This window comes from Rhamphochromis sp. 'chilingali', assembly GCF_963969265.1.
Source record: "Rhamphochromis sp. 'chilingali' genome assembly, chromosome: 9".
Lineage (NCBI taxonomy): Eukaryota > Metazoa > Chordata > Actinopteri > Cichliformes > Cichlidae > Rhamphochromis > Rhamphochromis sp. 'chilingali'.
The window spans coordinates 2,329,032-2,345,437 of NC_137936.1; the positions used below are offsets into that span (position 1 = coordinate 2,329,032).

The 16,406-nt window shown below is 47.9% G+C and overlaps 1 protein-coding gene across 2 annotated transcripts in view; it reads right to left on the reverse strand.

Annotated features, from left to right (window-relative positions):
- The window catches only part of LOC308402256 (calcium-dependent secretion activator 1-like), a 336,790-nt gene that overhangs the window by 224,875 nt on the left and 95,509 nt on the right, over positions 1-16,406 (reverse strand). For both annotated transcript variants that reach the window (XM_080890943.1, XM_080890942.1), the window contains exon 6: positions 5,645-5,766. In XM_080890943.1, coding sequence (XP_080747069.1) covers positions 5,645-5,766 — 122 coding nt within the window. The remainder of the gene's footprint in view (positions 1-5,644; positions 5,767-16,406) is intronic.

Below are 16,406 nucleotides of genomic sequence, written 5' to 3' on the forward strand. Positions count from 1 at the left end.
TACTATAATGACCAATGTTGGGCAATTAATTATATAGTTACTTCTTCAAAAAAGTAACTGAGTTTTGCAAACAACAAAGTTTTTGCTGAAGGGGATCCAGATGTGGTCTTACTATGGGTCGCAGCTGGTCCAGGATGAGCCTTTCCAGGGTCTTCATGATGTGGGAGGTCAGTGCCACGGGCCTGTAATCCTGGGGGCCACTGGGACGTGGCGTCTTTGGTACAGGGACGAGGCATGATGTCTTCCACATCACTGGGACCCTCTGCAGACTCAGACTCAGCATAAACAGTTTATGAAAGACTCCACACAGCTGGGGGGCACAGGTCTTGAGGACGAGGGGACTCACTCCGTCTGGTCCAGCAGACTTGCCTGAGTGAAGTCTCCTCATTTGCTGGAGTTTCCACTCCAGCAGAACAGCATGAGAGAGGTGTGGAGGGGCATGAAGACCATCACTGGATTCAGGCCAACCAACAGCAGGGGAGCTGAGGGAGGTGAGAATAGGGCTTTGGAGCGTGATGTCACGGGGGTGGGCGTGGAAAGGATTTTGGCCCGATCCGCCATTTTGGGGGTCTAAGTAAGGAGCGAAAGCATAGCCATGGTTCGTACTTGCTGTGTGGTCGGCTGCAATGTTCGATCTTACGACCGGCACGGGAATAAGTTTGGATTGTCTTTTTATGCTTTCCCAACCTGGAAGCAACATGAAGGAGCTCATGTATCGGATATTACCAAACGAAGGCGTCTAGCCTGGATAGCAGCCGTGAGACGAGCTGATATCAAGTTCTGTTACGTCTCCAGATATCAGTTGGTGTGCTCAAGACATTTTCATTCCGGTAAGTTCTAAATATGTTCACATCACACTTTATAGCTGAATAATATCATCGTTGGTGGTCTCGGAAGTTATAGAAATTGCGATCAAACATAGAATGGAGTGACTTGATTGGTTGATGTAAAGACAATAAATGAAATCAGACAGGAAGGACACAAATTGGCGTTAATAATTTACCCGATTATCAATGTGTTAACTTGCATGTACTTTACAATTACGGGCATATAATATGATAACGATATTTTAGCAGTTCAATGATAAATGTGTAACATTAATTATGGTGGGGGGTGGAAAATGGCTATTTCACTCGATGCACTCCAGCTGACTTACTTTGACGACGTACTCAGAGTTTGGCGGCTTGAAAATAGCCAAATCTTGCACCCAGCCATTTGTAAATTGGATGTGCGCCTCCAGTGACTTGTAATTACGAAACTGGTTCGCTGTGTAAGTGCTTACTCCACAAACAAGATACGTGAAGATATCGGGGTAGGACAGTGGCGGTAAGTCGTCTGGGTCTTTACTCCACTGCCGTATTTCAAATGGGTCCAGATTTGCGATGCACTCTATTTTTTTCAAGTACCGCTGCTTCGCCTCTGGACGCAATCGGTCTCTATACCGTCCGTTTTCTTTTGAGCTGCTTTTAAGCATGTTTCTTGTCGTCGTTCCAACACAGTGTGTTTGTTTTGATTCGTAGACCCCGAAAATGGAGCTGCGCTCCCACAGTGCATTGCGGCGTGACGTCAACTCCAAAGCCCTATAGAGCCTACGAGTTGAATCTGTTTTTCAATAGATTCGACACCACAGTGTCTGCTCCCACCCCCACAACCTCACCTGTAGTCAGCCTGGAATCCAGAGCCACACCACTGTGCCAGCCTCTCTCTTCACATGGCGCTGTTGCCTCCTGTGAGAGTCCTGACACCCCTCCCCCACCGATCACCTTCACTCAATACCAATACCTCAAAATGCAGCCAAGGCGTTTTTAAATCAACATTTCAAACTATTTACAGAACAATCAGCTGTTCAGCATCAAATCTGATGCCACACAAATTATTTGTGCCACTCCAAAAAATAATTTCTGTCCACTATGAGATGAAGGAGAACAACAGCCTGATACCTGCAGGCCTGACAGCAGGACATGTATCACTCCAGATGTAATGTTAAAAAAAATTCTACCAACCGTTAACCATAATTCAATAACCCTATAAACATAATAACCGAATGCGCTTTTAACTCTTATTAGAATGAGATTTTATCCACTATGGTGCAAAGTTTTTAGATACTGCATTGATAAAGTACAAGAGATACAATCAGTGCTCTGTCAGTGTTTACTCAGCATTCAAGGACAGCAATATTTGCATAGTATTTTTACTGACATATAGTGCACATATGTTTTGGGCAAAAACATTTTTGAATATTGAAATACGAAAATTTTTAACATACAATTGGCAAATTAGCCAATGCCAATGTAAAACTTTATCTGCCTGTTAAAAAAAGAAGATAATCTTCTCACAAACTGGTGTTTGATTTTGAAACAGGAAAAAAGTGGGGAAACAACTGAAAAGACTAACATTTGAATGATACCTGAAAGCAAGTAAATACTTTCTATGCTGCGTTATGATAAACTTTGGTAATATTGATAAAGAACAACACTGGCTGATGATGAAATACAGTCAGCTGGCATGGTGACACTGCTAGTATTAACCCTCTCAGGCTCAAATTTAACTTTTTGTTGCTAATGCACAAGTCCTAGCGGTACCTGCAGTGGTACTTCTGAGTAAAACAAACTCATAAAATATGTATGTAGAGTAATCAGGTTGTTGGTTTTTAACTGTTGCAAATCGGCAACGCCTGCCTTGAGAGGGTTAACCTGCGGGGCTGGACTGGGACAAAAAAAATCGGCCCGGGCATTTTGACTACAGACCGGCCCACCAGGTATTAAAGCCATAAAGCCTTTGAATGAAAACAAATGCTGTTGTGACAGTGATGTACAGTCTTGTTGGTATATGTATGATTTCTATACATTTTACCTCAAATAAAAACTTTGTTCGCAAGATTCAGATAATTATTTAATTAAAGCGAGACATTTTAAATGAGAATAAGAAAGAAAAGTATTTCTTTGTGCCCCCCTCTCCCTGTTAATGCCCTACCTGGCCCCCTGGCAAAACTGCTAGACTCGCCCCTGCACAGTTACGGTACCAGTTGTCAGCTACATAGAAAAGGATCTGGTTTCAATCCAGTTTCATGATTGAAGTAGCAACAGGAGAAGGAGGGGGAGAGAATGAGAGAAGAAGAGGCAGCTGTGCAGCGTAAACACACAGAATAAATCCAGCTTTGTGTCTTTTTCCATTCTAGCTAAAGTACGGGACAAACTGCGTCCCTACTCAGCTCAATACGTGTAATATTTTCTCTGAATGAGGGACCATTCTGTGTGTGTGTGTGTGTGTGTGTGTCCGGAAGGCTGGTTTACAGGCACCATTAGGCCAAGAGGAGTTCCCACACTGAAGCTAGCCACACCTGTAGCTCATCAGCCATCGCCAGCTGTAGCTGATTGCCTTCACCAGGAGCTGCACTGTTTAACAGTGTGGCTGGGCTTTAGTTGGTGGTCGATAATTGAGTTAACCCCATTTGTACAGCCGTGGATAACTTTGATATTTGAAAAACCCTAGCTATCAGGAGATTGCCGAGTCATCAGAGTGTTCTGTTTGTCTACACTAGGAATCGGGAGCAGAGTGGTGTTTTCACTGGAGCAGAGCCTGGGTGTTTTTCGAGTTGTCACCTTTTACGATTTACAAACACAGGCACTATGTGGGGATTCAGGGAGAATCGCCACAGGAACCACAGTGCTGAGTTTCATAAATAGTTATTTTACATTTCATTGTAAATAAAATCGCTGTTCTTCATCAGAGTCCTCTGTTTGGGTCCTAGTTCTTTCCTGGAACTTCATGGTCTGCCACCGCAGTCCGTGACAGACTAATCCAGCCACAATGGACTCAGCGGGCTCTAACCTGCCAGAATGCTGTGAAGAGATGACGCAGATTTGTGAGCATGGAACATGGGCCCGTAGCTGGCTCTGGACCTCCAGAGAGTTTGCAACCAGAACTCCCAACTTTGTTACCTCTGTCCTCTGCAGAGAAATCAAGTGAACTTATTCAGCCATCAGTGTACTTCAAAAATGTTAACTCTGAGTCTGTTGTTCCAGAGTTGGGGAGCTCAGAGCACACAGCACGCAGAGCCAGGTGACTTTTTGGTCCGGTCAGGCCACATGGAGATGGAGATTCTGCCCAGGGCTTCCCCAGAGGCTGAACTTATGGCCTCTGGCACCTCTGGACCTCTTAGAGATTGTAAAGCCTGGTGTTCCACCCTCTGCTCCACCATCTGCAGCTGCCACACCACTCTCTACTCCACCATCTGCAGCTGCTACGCTGTCGCCTGGACCTGCTCAGTCTGAGCTGGAGGTTGCTGCATCGCCTGCATCTGATCTGCCCGAGTCTGAGGTCTACACGCTGGAGGGACCCGCTCTGCCCGAGTCGGAGGTCTGCATGCCAGAAGGACCTGCGCTGCTCGCACTAGGGGTCTGTGAGCTGCCTGCACCTGAGGACATCACACCACCTGGTCCTGCTTCGTCTGGCCCTGTGTGCCAGCCATCTGCCAAACTGCCAGTGATTCTTCTGCCACATCCACATCCAGGACGGCCTGCCCATCCACATCCCAGGTCACCTTCTATGCCATGTTGCCGCCACCAGACCCGCGGCAGGCCACCAGAGCTGCAATGTCGCTGCTGGATCCGCAGCAGGCCACCTGAACTGTTTCACCTGAACTACTTCCCTTCTGCAACTCCACAATCTCCCACTGCAGTCCATGACAAAACTCTCACTGAGGGAATGTGAAGAGCCATAGCCAGGAGCTGAGGGGAATGGACTTCAGTGTTAAGTACCTGTTTCCCAAAGAAATCGTGGAATGACGAAGGTCCTGTTCCCAATCCATATAAAGTTCATTCAAAGAGGCTCCAAAGCCATCATTACGGTTGATAAGCTGTATGTCAACAGGCAGCTTTATTGTGATCAGAACATACCTCTCTGACTGTAACGTTCCTGAGTCAGTTGATTTATATCCAGACAAAGACGTTTTTCTAGCTGCAATTCACTACACAGCCATACACCACAGACAGACACAAACGCAAACACAGACAAAAACGTCCAAGTCTCCATAAGATAAATCATATTATTAGGATTAAGAAAATATATGGTTTAGTTAAGTGTTAGCTATGACTAGTGAATATAATAATGAGGTTGTCTGTGAAGGTTCTCAGTCATCCAGGTCATCGTAGTCAAAGGAGCTTGCAAAGAAAAGCGTCTGGACTTCTTTAAGTTGCTTGAAGAAACTTTCACCTCTCATCCGAGAAGCTTCTTCAGTTCTAAGGTCAAATGGTGGAGAGTCCCAGATTTAAACCTAGTGGGAGTTTCCCCCCACACATGATCCTCTAATCGCCTGAGCCAACTGGGTGTGGGTCCCAATCAGCCAGAGTTTCAGGTGAGCCCAGGATGTGAGTGGGCGTTAAGGCCACAATGCCATAATGGCCATAATGAGTTGTAATGAAATACACCCTGAATTGATGTGCTTGTCTTGATGTGTTGATGATGATGATGACATTAGTCATAATGCCCAAAAAGTGTGTTTAGTGTAATGGAGGTCCTGTTTTTCTTTTCTTTTTTCCATGTCTATTCATTGTGTGTGTGTGTGTGTGTGTGTGTGTGTGTGTGTGTGTGTGTGTGTGTGTGTGTGTGTGTGTGTGTGTGTGTGTGCTCATTCTTTACATACATGGGTTTTGAGGCCTCAGCCTGATCTGTCTGCAGTTTATGTCCTCCCTCAACCTCCATGGTGCAGTAAACAATCCTGTTTGGAGCCAAAGACCTCAGACCCTGCACTTCCATTATCACCACCTACAACACAAACATGCAGAGGTTATTGATAAAGAGATCCTTTTAAAGCATTTACGTTATGCATGGACAGCAACTGCTAAAATACATTCAGCAGTAACTTATCCAGTAAAAAAATCTCTCTCTCTGTCTCTCTGTCTCTCTCTCTCTCTCTATATATATATATATATATATAAATATATCTATATATATCTATATATATATAGATATATATATATATAGAGATATATAGATATATAGATATAGATGTATAAAGGATAAGCGAAAGCGAATGGATGGATGGATGGAAGGATGGAGATATATGTATATATATGTCTGTATATATATATATTCATTAAGGGTGCAACGATACTCGTATCGATATTGAACCGTTCGATACAGTGCTTTCGGTTCGGTACACATATGTATGAACAATACAAAATTTTTAATTTATTTTATCAACTTTCCTTCTGACGATGCTGTCTGTGTTGAGCGCTCAGTGGATCTGCGCTCCACAGTGCAGCCTAGGCGGAGTAAATGGTAAATAAATGGCCTGTATTTATATAGCGCTTTTACTAGTCCCTAAGGAACCCAAAGCGCTTTACATATCCAGTCATCCACCCATTCACACAATACAAGAGTAGTCGAACGCAGATTCACTGAGCGCAGGGCAAGCTAGCGAGACAGAAGTTGAGCTCTCCTTCCAACATGGCAAATTGAACCTCCCCCGTTACTTGTAACGCGTTACTGTAATCCGATTACTTTTTTCAAGTAACGAGTAAAGTAAGGGATTACTATTGCAAAAACGGTAATTAGATTACCGTTACTTTCCCGTAGGAACGCTGCGTTACTGCGTTACTAAAACCGTGATTTTTTGCGAGAATGTCTCACGACAGTGACGTAAGCGAGTGCGCCATTGGTGACAACAGCTGTGTGCAGATCAACAATGGATCACATATCGATTGTGGGAGAGAGTATGAGCGTGCAGCGTTTAAAGCGTGGAAGTGCTGACCTTACTTTGAGTTTGATTCCATAAAAAGTGACAAAAACATTAGTGTCCGCTTTGCATGGGAAGAAAACTTCTTTTTACAGCGAAAAAACCCCTAAACTTCCAAGCAAGCACCGAGTAGCTACGACGTGATGGGAAACTCACAGAGAAACTCGCGGATTCTTCCACTGACCGCGGCACACCTGCACCAGGGTAAACCTCCGCCTACCCCACTGCTGCTTTACAGGTGAAAATAGAGCAAAAGGACCGCTGAGTCTTTGACTTTATTTATTTTCTGCTGTGTTTTACTTGCATCTATTTGAAAGAGTGAGTGTAAACACAAAAAATATTTTATTTTATGTGCTGGAATGTGCAGAAAATGGGTTTAAATGTTAAACTAATTTATTCAAGTCAGAGAATGTTGCATATAATTAAATTTTTGCTTGATGCATAAAGTTAAAAGATTAAAACTAATAAAACAAGTTTTTAAAAGAGACTTTTCCATTTGATTACATTTTGTATGATGGATTATGCAGAAAAAGTAGAATTGGGCTGAAAGATCTATCGCTTTATCACCTATTCAGGTTGTAAATCGTTTTTTTAAAAAGTAACTAAGTAACTAAGTAATTAATTACTTTTGAAAATAAGTAATCAGTAAAGTAATGGGATTACTTTTTGGGGAAGTAATCAGTAATTAGTTACTGATTACTTTTTTCAAGTAACTTGACCAACACTGTTGGTGAGTGATGATAATTTGTGCACCAATTCCTCTGACATCGTCTTATCAATCGTTAGCTTACTATGCAAACATGACAAGTGAAATCTCCCGCAGCTTAAACATGTGAGAGGTTGATCGCGCAGAGAATCGCTGAGCTTATGTGAGTGCGTTGTTAGGTGACGGCTGTGTGCGGACAGGGATAGGACCCAAGATGCAGACTCCAAACTTTTTTTTTTTTTTTTTTTTTTTGGCCTGTCCCGTTTGGCTCTTTTGCCATCAGAATTGTTGTCTAAAGGCAAAGAAAGATGCCCAACGGATTTACTTTACCAAATTGACCATCCCAGCCTTGCCGTAATGGTCCATTTGATTCACCTTTTATTGTTTATTTTATTTTCACTTACTGAATACGGGACAGACTTGACTGGGGGAAAGAAGGGGAGAAAGAAAGAGGGAAAGAGAAAAAGCTGGGAAGAGGGACGGGGGAGAAGGGCAAAAGACAAAAACCAACAGAACGGGCAGAGAAAAAAAAATGCATATATCAATCACCTGGATCACCTGCTGAGAAAGAAAAAAGAAAGCAAGCAGAAGAGAACAAGAGTAATAGAATAAACAACATCACAATGATATATGGGAATATGACAGTAAATACTAAATGTTAAACATTATTGTGCAGCACATAAGATCAACAGAACACAGTGTGCTTTGAGGTAGGAGCCAAAAAGGGTGTAGTTTGTGGGTGTGATCACCCGTGTGTACACCTGTGAGCATGGACGCGTTTGTTTTTTGTTTTTTAAAAGGTTCCTTCATGTAATAATCTGCTAGAGGGTGTGGGGGGGCCACAGCCCCGTCCTCCAGGGCATGAAGCAGGTGTGGAGGAGATCAAAACTCCAGACATCCAGAGGCCCCCAGAACACAAGAGACCAAGGAAGACCAACAGAGGGGCAGCTGCGCCACTGTCCCGGAAAGAGCTGAGGAGAGTCCCAGATGAGGGCTCACTCAGCAGCCGCGGAGCAGAAGCCAGGGGGAGTTGCAGTGACGCGCCCGTGAGCTCCGCCGGCAGCCAGCTGCGCCTGAGTGACCGAGCCCCAGGCCGAGAGGCCGGGGGCACCCCACCTCCGAAGTGGCCCGAGCGAGCCCCAGGCTCCAGGCCCCGATAAGCGGCCGCCAAGGAGTGAGCCAGTGTGTACCTGGACGCCCATCCCCGGACACAAAGAACCACCAACGCACCGATGTCTGAGGGGGTCCACCACTGGCAGGGGAAGTGGTGGTAGGGGGAGATAGGCCTCCAAACCTTGGAGGGCCTGAGATGTCCCCAGAGAGGTGGCGCCTGACACCCAACCTGACATATAGACACAGACATACAGGCACACACAGATACAAACATCCATTCCCACCCTCATGCTCTCATATGCACTTACTCCACACTCAACCAACGTGGAGACAGACATAAAGAGACGTTGTACACACGATCACACTCCCCAAGCGTACTCTACAAACCGGGTCTAGGTGCCCCCGCCCCTGGAGGGGGGAACTGCACCCAGACCCAGGTGGTGTTTCCCTTTTCCCTGCGGTGGGGGGAGGCAGACCGCCCCGACTCCGCAGCAGCAGGAAGGCTCCACACTCCAGACCGCAGTCGGACGGCCAACTCCTCCTCCTAGTCCTAGCCCCCCTGCTCCAGCAGGTCACAGAGAATGGGGGTGAGAGAAGACTCCAAACCTCCCTCCACCCGCTCATTGTAGTGTTGATGCATGTGTGTTCTAAGGTGCATTTAAAACCCAGGAGGGCTTGGAGCTACCTGCCAGAGAGCAGCAGGTAAGCGCATGGTCCCTCCTGCTAGCCCTCAATGTCTACGTGTATTTAAAATTGAGAGGTGGGCAACGATGCCAGGGGTGGGGTGTACACCCTGATGGTACTTTGGACTCCGTGCATCGTGCCCACCCCCAAGATCCTATATGTATGTGTAATGAGAGTGTGAGTAATGTGAATGTCTAAGTTGTGGGATAAAATTGAGGCAGAGGCAGCCAGAAGGGGACAGGGGGGTAGCCTCCTCTGCACCCTGGTGACATACCCCTACTCCAAGGCCCTGCATGTGTGGGTGGTTGTGGTGGAGCGGGAAGAGGGAGGCAGCTGGAGATGGGGAGGGAAGGAAGGGAGGGGCAAGTGACCCCTCCCTGGGGCCAGCTCCCCCGCTGACCCCAGTAGGCACCCCCATACTCCGCGACCCGCCAGGGAAAGGGGGCCCAGGCCCATCCAGACCGGGGCCCAGTGCAGCAGCGCCGCCCGGCCCCACAGAGCCCGGGACAGTCCACCCAACCCCACCACAGAGAAAACTGCACCCACCCCACCATCCACTCATCTTCCAGAATATATAAGACAATAAACACCCAGGCTGAGATCTTCCTCCACCTCTCCTGTATCTCCCCCTCCTGCAGAGGGAGCTCCTGAGGAGAGGAAAGCTCCTGCAAGATGTGACAATCTCCCCCACCAGTTGAAGAGCCCCTCAGGTGGCTCGACGCACCGGCGGCACCCTGCTCCAGGGCTGGGCCCCCATGCACCCACCCGCCCACAACCCCGGCAACACACCAACCAGGACCCAAGCCCCCGAGGCCCGGTCCGGGTCCCAGCCCAGAGACGGAGCGCCCCCAGAACCTCACGCCCATCCCGGACCCACCCAGGGGCAGCCAGGCTACCAGGTCAGTAACCCACGTCCGTCAGCACAGACCCTCCCCTAGCCCCGCTGCACGCAGCCGCGAGGAAACAGTCACCTGAGAGCCAACAGAGCCCCTAACCAGACATGACCGCTACCCCGGGTTGAGCCCCCCAAGGAAGATGCCTCCGGGGAACCCCCCGACGCCCTAAGCCTGTCCCTACCCCCACACCAATCACAACAGTGAAGGCGGGACCAAACTATGACCCCCCCACCCCTACAAGGTGATGGAGCTGATCAAAGGAGCCCAGAGCAATTGATCTGATGTGGTGGCAGAGGCTGTATCAAGACTAATGTAATCTAATAGATAATTTCTATATTGGTTAGAGTTAAGATTATTTTTATTTTTCCAGTTCATGAGGACTGTTTTCTTGGCTATGCATAGGGCAGTGAAAACCATATGGGCGATATTCTTTTCTGAAGTGACATTATCTAAGCTGCCCAACAAACACACTAAGGGGGAAGTTGGAGTGTTACATTTCAGACACTTCGATAAGTCTTCACATATCTTGCGCCAAAACTTCTGAACTGGTGGACAGAACCAAAGAGCGTGGATATAATTGTCCGGTGAATTGGTTTGGCAGTGTGAGCAGTTGTTGGTAGACGTAAAGCCCATCTTGAACATCTGATGACCTGTATAGTGCACTCTATGTAATATTTTGTATTGAATTAATTGAAGACTGGGATTTCTAATTAGATGAAAGGTTTTTAAGCAAATCTGAGACCAGAAGTTTAGGTCTAAGTTAACTGATAAATCCGCTTCCCATTTTGCAATAGGAAGTGATATTGATTCATCTGTTTTAGAAAGCATTCTGTATATTTTGGATAGTAATTTGGGGGGTTTAAGAGTAAGAAATTGAACCACACTTGGTGGTGTTTGTAGTTCAACTTGACCCGGTTTAAATTTCTTTTTTACTATGGATTTAATTTGTTGATATTCTAAAAATCTTTTCTTGTTGATCCCATATTGTGTAACTAGTCCGTCAAATGAAATAAATTCTGTTCCTTCTAGTATATGTTCTAAATATTTGATTCCTTTATCACTCCAATCTGAAAAGTTTATCATATTATTGTTTTGTAATATGTCAGGGTTGTTCCAGATAGGTGTACGTTTGCATGGGATTAATGAAGACGCCATCAATTTTAGAAACTCCCACCATGCTGTCAGAGAAGAGCTGATGTTGATGCTTTTAAAGCATTCATGTCATTGGATGTTTGAGCTGATAAATGGTAGGTCTGAGATCTCTAGATTATTGCAGAGTGCTTGTTCTACATCTAGCCAAGGTTCATCTAAGGTTCATCACATAACACAGACTCACATGCAGGCACTACAGAGGGAACAGAGATGTGGGACCAGGGCAGACACAAACACTGACTGAACACGGGGATATAGGAACTAAGGATACACAGAGACGCGAACTAGACAAGGGGATACAGGTGATAGGGAAGACAGAGCAACTAAAGAAGACAGAGACATAAACCATAAGACAGAACTCAAAGAAACCAAAGACTAAAAAGTATAAATAATATAATAAACTCAAATACCCTGGGTCAACGACCCAGGCATCCTAACAGTACCCCCCCCCCCTTAAGGGCTGGCTTCCAGACAGCCCAAACCAAAACACCAAAACAAAAAAAACCCAACCAGGGCGGGCGGCGGGGGAAACAGGATGGAGGACTCGAAACAAAACCAAACAAGGAGCCAGAAACAAAAAAAAGAACAAACAATGGAGCCCGGAAAGCAACAGAACAAAAGACAGGCTCACGACAGGCGCAGGCGGCCAGGAAAAACAGTTCACAAAAAGTTCAGGGGGCCGACCCGGAGGCTGACGGCCCAAGAGCCCAGAAAACAGTTCAGGGGGCCGGGCAGGCAGGAGACACCGGCGACGACGGAGTAGGTCAGGAGGCCGACCGGGCGGGAGGCACCGGCGGCGGAGCAGGTCAGGAGGCCGGCCGGGAGGCACTGGTGGCGGCGTAGTTCAGGGGGTCGTCCATGACGGCAACGACATCCAGTCATCGGCCGGACAGGACGTGCAGGCCGGACAGGACGTGCAGGACGAGCAGGACGTGCAGGACGTGCAGGCCGGACAAGACGAGCAGGCCGGACAAGATGTGCAGGAACAGACAGCATGGAGACCTCAGGAGCAGACGAAGCTGAACACTCGGAGGCTGGACCAGGCGGAGCTGCAGAGGCTGAGGCCGGACCAGGCGGAGCTGCAGACTCGGGGGCTGGACCAGGCGGAGCTGCAGACTCGGAGGCCGGACCAGGCGGAGCAGCAGAGGCAGGACCAGGCAGAGCTGCAAACTCGGAGGCCGGACCAGGCAGTGGAGCCGGTGGTGGCTGAACGGCCTCGCCAGAACCATCAGCAGACACTGGGACGTGCTGGCTGGGTCCTCCCGGACCCTCAGCTGACGAGGCGGGTGGCTGAACGGGCCCCTCGGACCCTCCAGCGGAGACGGGTGGCTGAACGGGCCCCTCGGACCCTCCAGCGGAGACGGGTTGCTGAACGGGCCCCTCGGACCCTCCAGCAGGAAGAGACGGCTGAAGCGGTTCCTCGGACCCTCCAGCGGAGACAGGTGGCTGAACGGGCCCCTCGGACCCTCCAGCGGATACAGGAGGCTGAACTGGCCCCTCGGATCCTCTAGCAGGAAGAGACTGGCTAAGCTGGCGGTTCCTCTGACCCTCCAGCGGAGACAGGTGGCTGAACGGGCCCCTCGGACCCTCCAGCGGAGTCGGGAGGCTGAACGGGCCCCTCGGATCCTCCAGCAGGAAGAGACGGCTGAAGCGGTTCCTCGGACCCTCCAGCGGAGACGGGTGGCTGAACGGGCCCCTCGGACCCTCCAGCGGAGACGGGTGGCGGGTGGCTGAACGGGCCCCTCGGACCCTCCAGCGGAGACGGGTGGCTGAACGGGCCCCTCGGACCCTCCAGCGGAACCAGTTTGCAGAACAGATGAAGTGGGTGTGATGTCAGAATGTCCAGAGTCAGAATGCTCAACAGTTCTGTTGTGGCGGCGGCCAGAACGCCGTTTCCTTCGGGATGAGGAAACAGGAACCGGTGGAGAAAAAGAGACCTCCTCCTCATCCTCCGACCACATAGCTGCCAGGAAAAAGGCAGGCGAACGAGAACCCAGCTGGTGTGGGGAGGGAGAGGAAGTCTGTGGCAATGTTGAGACAGAAGGAGAGTGTGTGTTGTCCCGGGGTAACAGTGGCGAAGATGTAGAGAGTAAGAGAGCAAGCTCACCAGCCTTGACTTGCTCTCTCCAGGCAGTAATGGTGTCGTCCAACTTAGTGTCCTTAGCAAACTGGCTAAGCCGGGGGTTAAAGCGAATGATGGCCTCCACCGCACTCAGCCCCACTGCCATGGTCCTTAAATCAGGGGACTGGGCGATGCGGTCAAGCAGGCTCACCATCCGCTCCATCTCAGTGTTGTACTCCGAGGAAAAAGAGTCTGCGGGGTCCATGTTCTGGTCGCGATCTTCTGTTAGGTGACGGCTGTGTGCGGACAGGGATAGGACCCAAGATGCAGACTCCAAACTTAAACTCAAACCAAAACAGCTTTACTGCTGAACGCAAACATAACATAACTGGGGAAAAAACTCAAAATAAACTAACACCGGTGGACTGGCAAAACACAGCAAAATAAACGGTAGATCACGACACGGACACAGAGAAACACAGGGCTTAAATACACAGAAGGAGCAATCAGGGAATGAATAACAGGAGGGAAACACAGCTGGGGCAAATCAGAACTGACAAGACAAAAGGAAGCGTAAACTGAACACACTGAGATAAGACAGAGACCTTCAAAGTAAAACAGGAAACACATAACACAGACTCACATGCAGGCACTACAGAGGGAACAGAGACGTGGGACCAGGGCAGACACAAACACTGACTGAACACGGGGATATAAGAACTAAGGATACACAGAGACGCGAACTAGACAAGGGGATACAGGTGATAGGGGAGATAGAGCAACTAAAGAAGACAGAGACATAAACCATAAGACAGAACTCAAAGAAACCAAAGACTAAAAAGTATAAATAATATAATAAACTCAAATACCCTGGGTCAACGACCCAGGCATCCTGACATGCGTGTGTAAAAGCAGCAGGATATATATTTTAGTTCTGCTGAGCCAAATAAGACAGGTCAGGGTGAAGAAGTGACAGCCAAAGAAAAGCTTACCACAAAACGGAAAAGTTATGACAAATCAGACTATAAGGCAAAAAGAAAGTGCAGCTTTATGGTTTCATGGACAAAAGAATTTCTGTGGCTGCAATATGACGAGCTAAATAACCAGGGCTGCACATAAGTGGTCCGCAGGTGCGCATTCACTGTCAAAATAAAAAACGCACACAAGATAAGAAGTTGCAACGCGTGTTTGCGTACATAAGATTTTCTGGAGGAGGACAGACATTTGTTTAGAACTCTTAAAGATGTCGAAGAAGCTCCTTTAAGCAATTACTGTGATGTTCCTCCACCTCCAAAGAAATGTCAGGAGTCCGAACCACAAAAGAATCGCGTATTCTCGGAAAACTAGTTGCAGGAGGTGAGCTGGCTTCAAACAAATGATGAACACACAGAGATGTGGTGCAGAATGTGCCGTGAAAATTTAATAAATGACAAATTAAAAAGGCATGAACTTTTTTTTTTTTAATTGAAAAAATATCGAACCATGACACCAAAGTATCGAACCAAACCGTGAATTTTGTGTATCGTTGCACCCCTAATATTTATATATACACTCAACAAAAATATAAACGCAACACCTTTGTTACTGCTCCCATTCCCCATGGGATGGACGTAGAGACCTAAAATTCATTCCAGATACACAATATAACCATCCCTCCCAAACAGTGGTCACAAATCAGTCCAAATGTGTGGTAGTGGGCACATCCGCCATATTGAGATAATCCATCCCACCTCACAGGTGTGCCACATCAGGATGCTGATCTGACATCATGAGTAGTGCACAGGTGTACCTCAGACTGCCCACAACAAAAGGCCACCCTGGAATGTGCAGTTTTTTGCGCTATTGGGGGTCTGGGGACCCAGAACCGGTCAGTATCTGGTGTGACCACCATTTGCCTCATGCAGTGCAACACATCGTCGCATGGAGTCTATCAGATTGTCAGTTGTGGCCTGTGGAATGTTGGTCCACTCCACTTCAATGGCTGTGCGAGGTTGTTGGATATTCGTGGGAACTGGTACACGCTGTCGTATACGCCGGTCAAGCACATCCCGAACATGCTCAATGGGTGACATGTCCGGTGAGTATGCTGGCCATGCAAGAACTGGGACATTCTCAGCTGCCATCTGCCCTGAACAATGTGAACCATGATTCATCCGTGAAGCGCACACCTCTCCACCGTGCCAGACGCCATCGAATGTGAGCATTTGCCCACACAAGTCTGTTACGGCGACGAGCTGGAGTCAGGTCAAGACCCCGATGAGGACGACGGGCATGCAGTTGAGCGTCCCTGAGACGGTTTCTGACAGTTTGTGCAGAAATTGTTTGGTTGTGCAAACCAATTGTTCCAGCAGCTGTCTGGGTGGCTGGTCTCAGACGATCTTGGAGGTGAACCTGCTGGATGTGGAGGTCCTGGGCTGGTGTGGTTACACGAGGTCTGCAGTTGTGAGGCCGGTTGGATGTGCTGCCATATTCTCTGAAACGCCTGTGGAGACGGCTTATGGTTGAGAAATGAACATTCAATGCACGGGCGACAGATCTGGTTGACATTCCTGCTGTCAGCATGCCAATTGCACGCTCCCTCATTGCTTGTGGCATCTGTGGCATTTTGCTGTGAGACAAAACTGCACATTCCAGGGTGGCCTTTTGTTGTGGGCAGTCTGAGGTACACCTGTGCACTACTCATGATGTCAGATCAGCATCCTGATGTGGCACACCTGTGAGGTGGGATGGATTATCTCAATATAGCAGATGTGCCCACTACCACACATTTGGACTGATTTGTGACCACTGTTTGGGAGGGATGGTTATATTGTGTATCTGGAATGAATTTTAGGTCTCTACGTCCATCCCATGGGGAATGGGAGCAGTAACAAAGGTGTTGCGTTTATATTTTTGTTGAGTGTATATAGACATATATACGTATAGAGACATCTGTGCTGAGTATGGTCTGGAAGTCCCGAGATCAAAATGGGAGACGCCCCCAAGAGTGGGAGAGAATGACCGAGCTAAGATCCTGTAGGACTTCCAGATACAGACGGACAAAATGGTGGTGCC